Genomic DNA, 14,347 nt, shown 5'->3' on the forward strand with positions numbered 1-14,347 from the left:
GTTTTAAGTCAGGAGGAAAAGAAAAAAATTAGCCCCACAACGTGCGCATGTGAGTTGGCCACCCTCGGGCCTGAAGTCGAAAGAGCCGTGCCTCAGTTTCCCTTCTGCTGTATTGCTGAACACCCCTGCTTCCATCTTGCTCAGCTGTGCGCTGACACATGTTAGGCATGACCCAAGAAAAGCGTGATTTCACGTCACCAGCAGGTTTGTCGTTGGTTGGTGTGGGGAGTCGGGGTGTGGGGGAGCGGGTTGGGGAGGACAGGGAGGGTGTAGGCCAGGGGTATTTTTTGCCTCTCTCAGTTGAGTATGGTCTCCAGGATGCTCCCTGTAGTGAAAGCTCAGACAGTCACTTCTGTTTTGCTGTTGGTGATGAAGTATGGCTGTGGGGGTGGGTAGTGCTGGGTGCGAGTCCCCAAGGGGTCGCTGGAGCCCGACTCAGCGGCGCCAAGCTTGCCCTTGTTACCGTAAGCCTGCCTCCGGAGGGAATGCTCGTTGGGGTCCCAGCCCTTGAAGTTGGTGGTGGAGTTGTAGGCCAGGGGATGTGGGGGCATCTTGTTGGTGCGGGACTTCTGTCCATTCTGCTTGGCAGGGCCGTGCTCGGGGCTGAAGGCCCGTGGCTCATCGTCTACTCTTACGGGGTGCAGAGGGAGGTTCCCCTTGGCGGCCAGCTCGGCCAGGTGCCGTCGCTTGGAGGAGAAGTCATCATTGACCTTGTCGGCTGCCCAAGGTGGACGGAGAAGGGGAGGAGAGAGCAGAGAGAGGGAGAGAGAGAGAGGAGAGAGAGAGACAGTTAGGGATTGGCAAGTCAACCTAGGCACAGCATCCATGTGAGCCAACAGTCCAAACGAGACACACACTAGAAACTCCATCTGGGACAGAAGGAAGGAAGACGGAAGGAAAGAGGGTCAAGTTCTTTTCACAAGCAAGATCAGGACCGAGGAGGAAGGGGCATCCCCAGCGGAAACTCTAGATCCCCCCTCCCCCAAATAAACACTTCTCCACCATAAGGCACCTAGCATTGTACATCCCTGGCTTTCTTACAAACCCCCGCTGTAGATTCTTCATTATTAAAATCATGCGCTCGGGGGCACCTGGGTAGCTCAGTGGGTTAAAGCCTCTGCCTTTGGCTCGGGGGTCGGGATCCCAGGGTCCTGGCATGGAGCCCTGCATTGGGCTCTCTGCTCAGCAGGGAGACTTCTTCCCTCCCTCTCTCTGCCTGCCTCTCTGCCTACTTGTGAGCTCTGTCAAATAAATAAATAAAATCTTTAAAAAAAATAAAATCATGCGTTCGTTCTTGTTAGGGGGAAATACTGAACATCTTGAGAAATATTCATGTCTGTCATCCACTATTCAAGACTGCCGATACCAATACTTGGCTGTATCCGCTTCTGGTTTTCTCAATAAGTGGGGTTCAGTTTGGGATTTCTATTAATGTATGTGGTTGCTTTTAGCAGTTAAGCAGACCTGTGTTCAAATCCCAAACCTGCCACCTCCCAGAAGCGTGACTTTGGCTACTTAATAAAAGTTAAGAAACTTCCTCGTTTTTATTACCATTGGTTTCTGCATAAGGAGAGTAGTTATGACAAAAAATATATAGAGAGAGATTTTCCCAGAGGGTTGTTCGAAGGGTTAAATGATATGATGCATGTAAAGTATTTAGGTATTAGCCCCTATCATTGTCGTTATCATTATAAATCACTGTTTAATTTCCATATAACATCCAATCAAGCATTTCTCCATGTTGTTATAAATCACTAATAGACAACATTTTAATGCCTACATAATATTTCATTAGGTGGAACTATTAAAATTAATCATTCCCCCCAACGACGGACAGGCAAGTTTGCCAATATGCTGTTGACATAAATAAAGAGGAAATGAGAATCTTCAAGACTCGAGCTCTTTTCTTGTTTAGAATTTCGAATTTAGAGTAATCGCTAGAGTATTTTTCTTCTTCTACATCCAGGGATGACGAACTATAGCCCTTGGACCAAATCCGGATGCTGCCTATTTCTGTAAATGAAGATTTGCTAGAACACAGCCATCCCGGCTCGCTCACCTACTGCCTCCGGCTGCTTCTGCTCTGCGGTGGTGGACCCGCGCGCACATGCCAGAGACCAAGCAGCCCACAAAGCCTGAACTCCTTACTAGCCGGCCTGGAAATGAATGACCTAAAGAGGAATTACTTGGTCAAAGGGTGTAAACCTTATCAAGGTTTTTGATACATATTGCCAACTCCACCAGGAAAGAGTCACACAGATCTCTGTACCATTTCACCACATCGTCTCCAGCACTATGATTCCTTCCTTTCTTCCTTCCTTTCCCCCTTCCTATCTCCCTTCCTTCCTCCTTTCTTTTTTTCTTTCTAATCTTGGCCCCTTCATTCTCTTCCTCCTTCCTTCCTTCTTTATCCCTCCCTCCCTTCCCTTGTCTTCCTTTCCTTATACATTTATTTGATAATTTGAGGAGATTTTTACATTTTATTTTCTTAAAATTCTTTTTATCATAAGCCCCTCTACACTTTTATTTTTTTTTAAGACTTTATTTATTTATATGACAGAGAGATCACAAGTAGGCAGAGAGGCAGGCAGAGAAGGGGGGTGGGAAGCAGGCTCCCTGCTGAGCATTGAGCCTGATGCGGGGCTCGATCCCAGGACCCTGAGATCATGGCCTGAACTGAAGGTGCAGAGGCTTAACCCACTGAGCCACCCAGGCGCCCCTCCTCTACACTTTAAAAATTTATTTCTTAGTGGGATGACCGGCTGGCTCAGTTGGTACAGCGTGCGACTCTTGATCTTGGGGTCCTGAGTTTGAGTTCCACATTGGGTGTAGAGATTACTTAGAATAAGTAAGATAGATAAAATAAAATAACTTTCCTAGCAATAACCTTTGAACTTACATCCCTTTGGGGAGGAGAAATATTTGCTGCTTTTTCATCCACGCTTCCAACTTCTCACATTGTTACGCATGTGAATTTCTCTGTATGTGCATTCACGGAAGTGCCATGTTTCTTTTCCCATTTGATTCTTTCAACAATCACAGGAAGTAGGAAAGATGGGGATCTTAACCCCGGCTTGATAGATTAGGAAATTGTCAAGCTCAGGCATATGAAACGATTAACAAAAGTTACCCACAGCTAGTGGCTGAGCCAGGGTGGACCTACGTCCAATAGACATTATGTGATGCTTTTCAAAGGCCATGGAGGAAATGCTTCAGCTTTGGGACCAAGGGCACAAAAATATGTCCCACTCGCCCCCTCTGTGTCTGTGGCAGACATCACTCATTGATCACAGCGCTCTGTCCTGGCAGGTGTGGCCTAGGCTCAGAGTCCTCAACACAACACCCCAGGAAGCCACACATTAACCTTCCAGGCTTAATACTGGTTAAGCTGGGTTTCTGTCCCTGTTAATGTAAATAGCCCCGGCTCATGTGATCTTTAAAGAGAAAGTCCTCTTCTCCCTAAATTCTAATGCTGTCTGAAAATACAGAGTGTCAAAAGGAATCCACTACTAAAGATATGAAGAGCACACGTTCCCAAAAATACCGTGATTGCTTAAAGTGGCAGGAGTTAAATTCAAGTCAATGTTAGATCCCCATCCTCTTGCCTTCCAGAAGAAAGTTCTAGGTTTCCAATACCATGAAGTTTCAACAGAAACATACCCTGAATTTCCCCCCTTGGACTCGGGGGGAACACGAATCCAGTTACCTCCAGGACAGATTCACTGGCATCTCCCAGGTGGCCAAGACTGAACCCATCATCATTACAAAGATCTGTTCTCCTTCAGGTCCTTCCTTATCCCTCAAATGTAAACACCAACTTTCTAGTCACTGAAGCCAGAAATATGGTGGCATTCACTGACTCATCCTTCTCTTCTCCCCTCTAGCACAAGTGCTAAATCACCCAGTCCTCCCAGCTATGCCTGCAAAGGCTTCTCTAGCCTATTCCACGTCACCCCCAATTTTGAACACTGCTCCACTTCAGCCTCCAAACAGGCCTCCCTACCTTGAGTCTCACTCCTCCACCCACTCCATTCTCCACCCTGCAGCCAAAGGCCTATTTCTAAAATGCAAAACTGACCACGTCCCTCATCTACCAAAACCTCCTCAAGCAATTTGCTCATTCGGTCATTCATCATAGAGGCACGGGCCATGGGTCAGGCTGTGGAAATATAAGGAAGAATCAGAAACAGACATGGTCCTTGCCCTCATGGGGTGGACATCTATTAGGCGGGGACAGGTAGGGACCAAATAAGCCCACGGATTACATAACAGTATAAATACGGTAAGTGCTATAAAGAACTATCCAGTCTTGTGAATATTTATGTTAGGATCTCTGAGATGGTCTGAGAACCAGATGTTGGAAGCTTTGAAAGCATCAACCTCATCTTTCCATCTGTGGGGCTCTCAATCCTGGCAGGACTTGGGAATCACATGGCGGAGTTTTGAAAGCGTTCAGATTCCTGGATTCCTCCCCCAAACAATTCAATTAGAATCTCTGCAGGTCTGGCCCAGACATAGATTCTTTTTTTTTTTTTTTTTTTTTTTTTTTAAGCACTCCTCCATCCAAGGGATTCTAGTGTGCAGCCAGAGTGGAGACTACAGGCACAGCCCTGGCAGGTAGCACAATGCCAGCACATAGCTCTTCTGAGAGAAGAAGTGACCTCCGATCTCAGTCCTATTCTCTCCTGCCACTTCGTGCCACCTTTGAGGACTTCAAACAAGGTCACATCCCACCAGGATAGACTTTTCTCCATGGCATCCATTGTTGATGCCATTTTGTACTTGGTAATGCATTCATTCATTACTGTCTATCTCTCTCACTGTTGTACCAACAGGGCAAGGTTAGGTCAGATTCCTGCCCATCACCACATACACAATGTCCAGCCTACTTCCTGGAAGATATTAGATACTCAATAAATATTCAGTGAGTGGATATAAGAGCAAAATATCATGAATACACATAGACTATCAGAGCAATCATAGGAGTGGAAGCTCCCTTCCCCTGTTCTTCCCATGAGTCTGTTATAAAAGTCTCACTCATCCTCATTATGACCCGAGTTGTGATCTAGAATCATTCATTCTCATGTTCCACTTTCCAGACAACGGACTAGCCTAAGGTCTGGTCAGAGAAAAGGATGTATTCCAGGTTTCCTCTGTCTGACAGACTGAGAACATTGATGACGAAGTAGATGTTCCAACAGTTGGGATAGGTGGCATTTTCTCAAAAAGTTCTAAAGAAAAGAAGTCACAGAGGCATTCAACTCTTGCCAAATCAGTGCAGGGAGAAGGAGAAGCCTTCATGAAGAGGAGTCATGAAGGTCCACACAGCGAATCTACAACCTTCTTCACAACCGCCCTAACTTGGTCTCTTAGTGAGCTTGGCATTGGGGATGCCCTGATCATACAAAGTGTTTGGTACTGGGGGCAAGAGTAGGGTGAACAGAAAACTCTGGGGGTCCTGGAATCAGCCAGACCCGAGCTTCTGAGATCTCAGAAATGTCACTTAACCTCTTACAGCTTTATTCCCTTTGGTGTGAAATGGGGATAACACAAGCTACTTCAGATTTGTTGTGAGGAATAAATTGTACGAGATATATAAGTTACAAAGCACAATTCTGGAATGCACGAACTATTCAATACATATTTTGTCTGTCTCCTGGCTTATGAAAGAACTGGATTGAGTCCAATGACATTTATTGAGCACCCGCTCTGTGCCAGGCAACTTGCGAAGCACAAAGGAGGCATTCATCCAAGCCAACAATCCTTCTCTCCTTTCTTCCTTCCCCGTTCCCTTCCCTGTATCTACCATGTGTGTTGGCCTCATTTGCCCTATGAAGTAGCCTAAGAAAGGGACTTGATGTTTTGGGGATGATGAGGGAAGGCACCCTGGGGATGTGCCTTTAGCTGCCATGTGAAGGTAAGAGTAATAGAAGTAGGATTCCAGGTGAGGGAAGGGGTGGCATGTAGCAAAAAATGGCCACAGTACTTTGCATTTCCTTCCATCAAGAGGTAGAATGTCTTTCCTTACCCTTCAAATATAGTCGGAACTTGTGACGGGCTTTGACCAGCAGATTGTAGCAGAAATGATGTATGTGTATTCTGAACCTGGGCTTTTATAAGTTCTACAGCTTCTGCTATCAGGCTCTTGGATTCCGGACTCCATGTGAAGAAGGAGGCTCAGGTTAGCCTCCTGGAGGATGAGAAATCTTCAGACCAGTTGCCCATGCTCACCACAACCAACAGGCTGCTATTTGCCAGATACTGGGTGAGGCCATCCTAGACCATACAGCCGACCTGCCGGCTGACTCTAGAAACCGAGTAGGCTGGGAAGACCTAATCCGGCCCAACCCAGAATTACCAGCTGATCGGCAATCACGAGTCCAACAAATGGTGGCTCTATTAAGCTGCTGAACTTTGGGGGATTTTGTTATGCAGCAGTATACAACTGACACAACAGCATTTGCAAAAGCCCGGAGGCAGGAAGGAGTGTGGCAGCTTCAAGAAACAGAAAGGACATCCGTGTGGTAGAGTGAAGAAGCAAGGGGTCAGTAGCCCATCTGAAGCTGAGTAGGCAAGATTCTATCATTCATAGCTATTTATTGTCTGACCATCTTCCCTCCACTAGACTCTGAGGTGTTTTAGAGAAGCACAGAGCAGGCGAAGATTTGTTGCCTGGGGCACGAAATTGTTCCTCAAAGGGTGATTTTCGAGATGGTTTCAGTAACATGAATGTGGATGGTGGTGGATGTACTGATCCCATAACCAAGGAAATGCAATGTTCGTGATACTCTCTTTCCAGTGTTTTTGGTGTCCTCTGCCTCTAGAGGAGGAGGAAAAAATGCCCACCCGGCCTCTCCCGGCTTTGTGCAGTGTGGTCCCTGTCAGTATATTAACACATGTGAAAGAAATAACAGATTCATTGAACAGCCTTGTAAGGCCCATTAATAAATGCATTAACCTAATCAGCCCCAATACCTCGTGGGCAGATGGCTGACAAGCCGACCAGGAAACAGATGTGTGAGCCTTTCAACAACACTGGGCCTCTCCAGTTTGATTTTTCTTCATTTGAAAAGAGGAAGAAAGAATGAAAAAGGTGCTTTCCTTCCAATAAGCCTAATTGCCTTGAAGGAACCAAGGCTGTAAAATTAAACTGTACCTTGTTCCATCTGTCTCTCCCCTAATTAGCAGCAGACACTTGTCCAGGTGCAGGGTGGGATGGAGCCTTACTTCCGTGGAAAGGGAGAGAGTCAAGGTAATAACCAATTTTCAAAACAAGCTGCACATCTGAGGGTCTCAGCAGGTGGCCTCCTACCTACCTTCTTTCCCTGGGCCAAAGATATCTCAAGGAGGGGTTCCTACAGCTCATTCTCACTCGGTGATATTCTTGGGTCTTAAGTGATGAATCCAACCCAGCAAGCAATATCCCGATCGACTCAAACTTTCACCATTCCAAATTTGTCCCTGTTTTTGGTCTAAGAGTATGTTGAAATCAAGTGATATACCTTCCCGTTACGCTTAAGAATAAAATCCAAATTATCTGCAGTGGCCCCAAGGTCTGCATGACCCAGTGGTTTGTCTACCCTCATCTCCTCTTCTTGTTATGAACCCGTCCCAGAGTGTATTAGTTTCCCAGGGCTGCCATAAGAAATCACCGCAACCTGGGTGGCTTGAAGCAACAGAAATGTTTTCCTTCACAGATTTCAGAAGTCTGAAATCAAAGTGTCAGCAGGGCCATGCTCCCTTTGTGGGCTCTAGGGGAAGATCCTTCCTTGCCTCTTCTAGCTTCTGGTGGTTACTGCAATCCTTGGCACTCCTTGTCTTTTGCCTCATTCCAATATCAGCCCTGACTCCACCCAGCCATCCTCTCTTTGTGTGGGTCTATGTGTCCGAATTTTCCTCTTCTTGTAAGGATGCCAGTCATTGCACTGGGACCCACCTTAATCCACTATGACCTTATCTTCACTCACGACATCTGCAAAGACCTTATTTCCCAGTGGGGTCACATTCTGAGGTTCTGAGTAGATAGGGACTTGGAGGGATACTCTTTTTTTTTTTTTTTAAAGATTTATTTATTTATTTATTTGAGAGAGATAGAGTGAGAGAGAGCACAAGAGGGGAGAAGGTCAGAGGGAGAAGCAGACTCCCTGCGGAGTTGGGAGCCCGATGTGGGACTCGATTCTGGGACTCTGGGACCATGACCTGAGCCGAAGGCAGTGGCTTAACCAACTGAGACACCCAGGCGCCCCTGGAGGGATACTCTTAACTCCGTACACACAGGATTCCTTTCTGTTCGTGAACACACAACGCTTTTCAGCATGTCAAGATCCTTCTTGTCATTTGGTTCTCTGAGCAAAGGTCACTTCCTCAGAAAACCCCTCTTGATGAGTCAGTCAAAAGAGGGCCCTGCCCACCCCCAACTGTTCTCATCACTTCTCCCCATTTTACTATATTCTTGGCCTGTATTATTCCATGAAATTATCTTTTTTAGTTACTTCAGTATTGTTTGCCTCCTTTGGCTAGAATATAAGCTCCGACTAGGGTAGTGGCCGTATCAGCTCTGCTCACGAGTGTATCTCCAACACCTCACCCAGTGCCTGGCACACAGTAGGGGTACAATAATGCATTTGATGAAGGCAGGAAAGCACTGGAAATATTCAGAATCCAACAACAGTCTCTAAAATATTAGCAACGGGCAGAATGTTTCATGGTCTGGTCATCTGGTCTGTGATGGTGAATTTTATGTGTCAACCAGAATGGGCCCATCAGCTGTCTGCATTAAATATTATTTCTGGATGTGTCTGTGAAGGTTTGCATTTGAACTGGTATAATCAGTAGATAGCCCTCCCCCATGTAGGTGAGAATTATCTAATTTGTTGAAGGACCAAATACCACAAAAATCAGAGGAAGGAAGGGTCCATGCCCTTCCTTCCTGCCTGCTGTCCCATCCCCTGGGTGGGACACTGGTACTCTGCTCCTTGACTGGGATTTACCCCATTAGCTCTGCTGGTTCTCAAGTTTTCAGACTTGGACTGGAATCACAGCGCTGGTTTTCTTGAATTTCTAGCTTGCAGACAATAGATCATGGGACTCCTCAGCCTTCATAATCACACGAACCAATTCCCCATAATAAACCTCCTTTCATATATATATACATACCCTATTATTCATATATATGACTATTCACCACATTCATATACACACATATATCTGAAAGGAGATTTATTATGGGGAATTGCTTCGACCAAACCGATAGTATATATATCCTATTATTCGTATGTGATACATATGAATATAGATAAATAATAGCATGCACGTGTACGTGCACGCACACATGTGTGTGTGTGTGTGTGTGTGTGTGTGTACACAGTTCAGTTTCTCTGGAGAATGCAAATACATGGTCCATATCACAGAAGTCTGAATGACTTGTGCCCTGTGCTTTACAGGAATCGCAGGACTAAGGCAGGGGTTAAGTTTCCCTTATTTCTGGGGCAGGAGAACCTGCGTGCTGCCCAGCTCCATATCCCTGGCCATAGCCTTGCAGAGGCATGACCGTTCTGTAGCAGTGGATTCAGGGAGACAGGAGGCAGCTGAGTGAAGGAGGCAGGGACTAGTTAGAGACTGTGTGAATATAGGGCAAGTCTGGTCTCCCTCCCATGTCCCCCAGTGGTAAACTGAGTAAAAGCTCATCTTTATTAAGTGCATGCTGTTCCAGATACTTGGCTAGGGAATTTATTATCCCTTTTTAAAAAAAAATTTTTTTTTTATTTGTTTATTTTACAGAGAGAGAGAGAGAGAGAGAAGTAGGGAGGGGCAGAGGGAGAGGGAGAGAGAGAATCCCAAGCAGACTCCCTACTGAACACATAACCCAACACAGTGCTCAATTCCAGGTCCCTGAGATCGTGACCTGAGCTGCAACCAAGAGTCAACACTAATGGACTGCTCCGCCCAGGCCCCCTGTTCACCCCTTTAATGTTCTCAATATCCTACCGAGATAGGTGCCACTCTTGGATCTCATTTTATAAATGAGGAAACTGAGTCTACGGAGCTTTGGCAACTTGTCCAAGCGATGGCACTGGGATCTGAACCCAGAATACCAGGCCCAGTTCTGGGTATCCTGGAATTTGTGAATTTATGGCTACGACACTCACCATTTTGCTAACCACGAGCCTGCCTCATAGAAGAATAGTCTTGTTTCCTTAACAAGGTTTTATCTTCAAGAAAATATCCCTCCCCAAACTCAGGAAAATGGAGGGCAGAGTGAGAATTATGCAGAGAAACCACTTTTCCTGATTCCTCCTCTCAAAACATCAGGGACTGGGGTGCACATATAAGGATCAGATTCTCAAGAGGAAGTGTCTGAATATCACAACTGGAAGTTTTAACAGAGCCCCAGATTCTCTCCTAAGGCAAACCCTTTTTCTTCTTTACAGTGAGGAGGAGGGAGCTGGGGGTGACATGTGACACACTCTGCCAGGCTGTGGCTCTTCCGGCATTCAGGTTGGCTGCTGCATTACCAGGTGCATGGGTCTTGGCATCTCTAAGGGGCACTGACATTGGCTGGAGTGCTGGCCAGGCACCAACCTGTCCCAGAGTTGGGCTGGACAAAGAGCCATCCACTTCTCACAGAACTGAGAGAAGATGCCACCAAGTGCTTGACACATACTGTCTCATGAAGCTGGCCCCGCACCCCACCCAAGCCCACGAGGCAGATGTTGCTTGAGCTCATCACACTGATCCGCTCCATGACAATGTAGTGGGATCGTTTGAGATATTAACTAATATTTCTTTTCCTTGTGCTTCTACGATCCCATTCCCGACCACCCAGAGGGCAGCAATCACTTTCAGGGATGACAAAGAGCCAAAGTCTTGTTTTTGAATCCTACACTGGGCTCTCAACAGCCATAGCAGAGCCCCGAGTCACAAAAGACAAGGCTTCAGCAGTAAGTTCCAGGAATTAGAAGGATTAATGAGAGAAGGAAAGAAGGATTAATGAGGTCAGAGCTTGAAGGCTGCCGTGCATCAGGTTCATGCAGTACATAAGGATGTCTGCAAGAACGCTGACCTGATTTGTGTTGACTGTAAGTTCTTTATGATATGGTGGAAAGACCCTAATTTCTGGGAGAAGATGGATGTGAGTTCAGATCCCAGCTCTTCTGCTTACAAGCTGGAGATCTTGAGCAAGTTACTGGAGCTCTCTAACTTTTACCAATAAAATTCAGAATCAAACAACAATGGTTGGGTGGCAAGGGGTTGAGGGTACCACACTTGGTATTCAACAGATGGTAGCTGTTATTGCTGCCATTGTTAGGAAGGAGAAGAAAATCACATGAGGATAATGGGATCGACTTTGAGGGGCGCAATGCAGAAGTCAAGGAGATAAGGCAGGTAAAAGCGCAAACCATTACACGCATGGAGCATGGCAGGGCTCCCTAAATGCACACGCCCACCTGGGAAGACGTAGCACATGGCCACTTGCCTCCCAAATCTCTTTCTACCTTCTTCTCTCGGGCACATGGCCACCCAGCTCCAAACTAGATTTCCCCAGCCTTCTTGGGAGCTAAATTTGGCCACGTGGCTCATCTCTTGCCAGTGGTATGTTAGCAAAAATGATGCATCCAATTTTCACCTCACCTGACTTGCTTAAAAGAAAATCGCTTGCCCTGCATGTCCTCTTTCCCCCCTTCCCATTGGCTATGATAGCAGCTAACCGTAACAATGCAAATGAGGACAGTCCTGTAGAGGGTGGCAGAGAAACAGTGTTCAAGGAGCCTGGGCCCCCGAGTGACAGTTTGGAGTAGAGCTGCCCCACCAACCTCTACCACTTCCTCTGGAGACTATAACAGAGAGATATACTTCTTTCTCTCAACCCACTGTATTTATGGGGCCTTTGGTTCAGTAGGACAGTATTTGCTTTTTATCTTTACAGGAATATTTTCTGGGTCTGCACTTTTTTTTTTTTTTTTTTTTTGCCTCCTTCACAAGCTGAATTAAAAGGTAAATGGGGGGACAGTTCATGTTTAAAAAAAAAAAGTACCCAAGTATTTCTCTCTTCTTTTAAAATATATTCTCTAAAGCTGGTGCAGGTTCCTGAAATGGTCTCAGCAGGCAGAAACAAGAAAGGCAGGAAAAAAGCCTAGTTTCTCCGACAGGAGAGAGCCAGGGAGGAGATGGGAAGATTTGTCTTTGTGATGAATTAGCCCTGTTCTGGTGGGTTCTGGGCCTTGCTGAAGAGACACAAGCAGGGGGAGTCACATTTGAACCAGGTCCTAATGAAGCTCGGGGCTCCAGGCTCTCCCTGTTGGGCTCCGCGTCTTCTTTGAAGTCCTATCTCTCTAAGAAAGAAAATTGTCAAGGGGAGTCCAGAAGCCTGGATCTTTCTTGTCTTAACCCTGAGGGCTCCCACTGTCTTTGCTGGAGAGGATTCTGAAACAGTGCCTGGCTTGGTTTTTGCACCAAAGCTCTCCAGACTGTGCCACGAGCCCCTTGGCTGTGACTCCGGGAACCCTCTGTGATTGTCTGGTTGCCGAGAGGGCTCTAACCCTGCAGGTCCTTTGTCTCTTCCCTTAGGCAGCCCTGCTACACAGTCACCTCTTTCTGAGAGGCTGCTGAACAAAGATGGACAGACTCGTGCCCCAGCCAGGGCTGACTGCAGAGCCCCCTATACAGAAGGGCTCTGGATGGAAACCACGCATATATTCACCGCCCTTCCGTGCATCCTGTATTGCGCTGCTCTGCAGATGATCATTCTTTTCAAAGGATCCTTGTGTGATTTGCCTTCAGATCGACCTCCCCTCTGGTTAAATTTTATACACCTGTTTTTTGTTTGTTTGTTTTTTAATGAAGCAAATAAAGGTTAATTATCCTTGATCCTATGTACTTCCTTCCAATTTACTATAGCAAAGGACCATCTCGATGCAGATAATTGTGAGATTTGGGATCTTAAGTTAGAATCATGCATGAATGACCTAAATTCTTCACCTTTCCCTGTATCCACATTCTTCGAATGTGACTTTGAAACTCACCCCAACAAAGGAAAATCTTTTCCCCCCCTCCACTGGATTCTGAGTTCATCCATGTGACTAATGAATGTTAGCCAACATGACATAACGGAAGTTTGAAGAAGTGCTTGCTGGTTTGGGGTCCTTCTTTTGCACCAGTGTCATTATCACAAGATGTCTGGGCTGCCCTCTCTGAGGATGAAAGACACCTGGAGCAGAGCCAAGTCACCCAAGTCATTCCAGCTAAAACCAGCCCCAATCAGCCAACATTCAGCCAACTCTCAGATACATGTCAACTCAGCTGAGACTAGAAGAATCTCCGACATCAGCATAGACCCTGGTCTCAGTAAATGCTGCCAAATAAATGTTAAACCACAAGATTTGGGGCCACTTGTTACACAGCATTTTTGTGGCAAGACTACGGATACAAACGCCCATCATTTACTCACCCTACTTCCAGAAAGAGCTTCCATTTTCAGCTGGGGAATCCACCTGTCTCCTACTCTTAATCCAGGTGGTTTGGATGACACATGCCTCCACTCTCCCACCCCCAGCTCTTCCCCATGGGCTACAACCAACTCATTCCATTGCCCTCACTGTAAAAATTTGTTCAGAGGTGGGCACATGACAAGGCAAGCCGATCAGAACAAAGCCTGGGATCTTCAGTTATAGAGATGGAAGCGCCAAAGAGATCAATGATCCCCAACCTCCCATTCTACAAGAGAGACAACTAAAGGCATGGGCTCAAGGACCGCCAGCTGGGTAGAAGCAGCACTGGATCTAGGACCCAGATCTCTTGACTTCCATCTGGTTAATTTTTCTATTTCCTAGTGCCTCTTCAGACAAGACCAAAGGATTCCCTTGAAATGCTACGCCCAACATCATTCAACAACTTATTAATAAAATCCATATTGACGGTCTACTATGTGCTGAGGACACCATGCAAGGTGCTAGGGAAGTTTGAAATGAAGATCTTAAAAAAAAAAAAAAAGAAAAAAAGATCTAGGTGGCTTAGCATCAGAGGGGCATATTTTCAAAGCAGAAAAATGTTTATTGAATCTTACACAATGGCATTTTCTGGCAAGTAGAGACTCTCCTCCATGCCCTATGGGTTCCCAAAGAAGCTCATCAAAACTCCAGTGCTCACTGTGTGCTTTTTAAAAGAGGCCAACCTCAGGAGCTGGTGGGATTTGATTTTATTAAAAAAAAAAAAAATCCCCTCCATATCCTCTACCTGCTCTGTACTCTCCTGCTCACCAGCAAACCAATAACCCAAATCAGAACATTGGAAAAGGCTGAATTTCATGAAGTAATGTTTTAAGGTTGCCTTTAGGTAGGTTCTTATCCAA

The 14,347-nt window shown here is 46.1% G+C and overlaps 1 protein-coding gene across 2 annotated transcripts in view; it reads right to left on the bottom strand.

The window, feature by feature from the left end:
* Positions 1 to 338: 338 nt before the first annotated feature.
* The window catches only part of SHISA9 (shisa family member 9), a gene marked incomplete at both ends in the record, with an annotated part of 270,612 nt that continues 256,603 nt past the window's right edge, over positions 339 to 14,347 (bottom strand). For both annotated transcript variants that reach the window (XM_080830540.1, XM_080830539.1), the window contains one exon: positions 339 to 718. In XM_080830540.1, the coding sequence (XP_080686666.1) occupies positions 339 to 718 (380 nt within the window). The remainder of the gene's footprint in view (positions 719 to 14,347) is intronic.

The sequence above is a fragment of the Martes martes genome (genome assembly GCF_963455335.1).
Source record: "Martes martes genome assembly, chromosome: 18".
NCBI lineage: Eukaryota > Metazoa > Chordata > Mammalia > Carnivora > Mustelidae > Martes > Martes martes.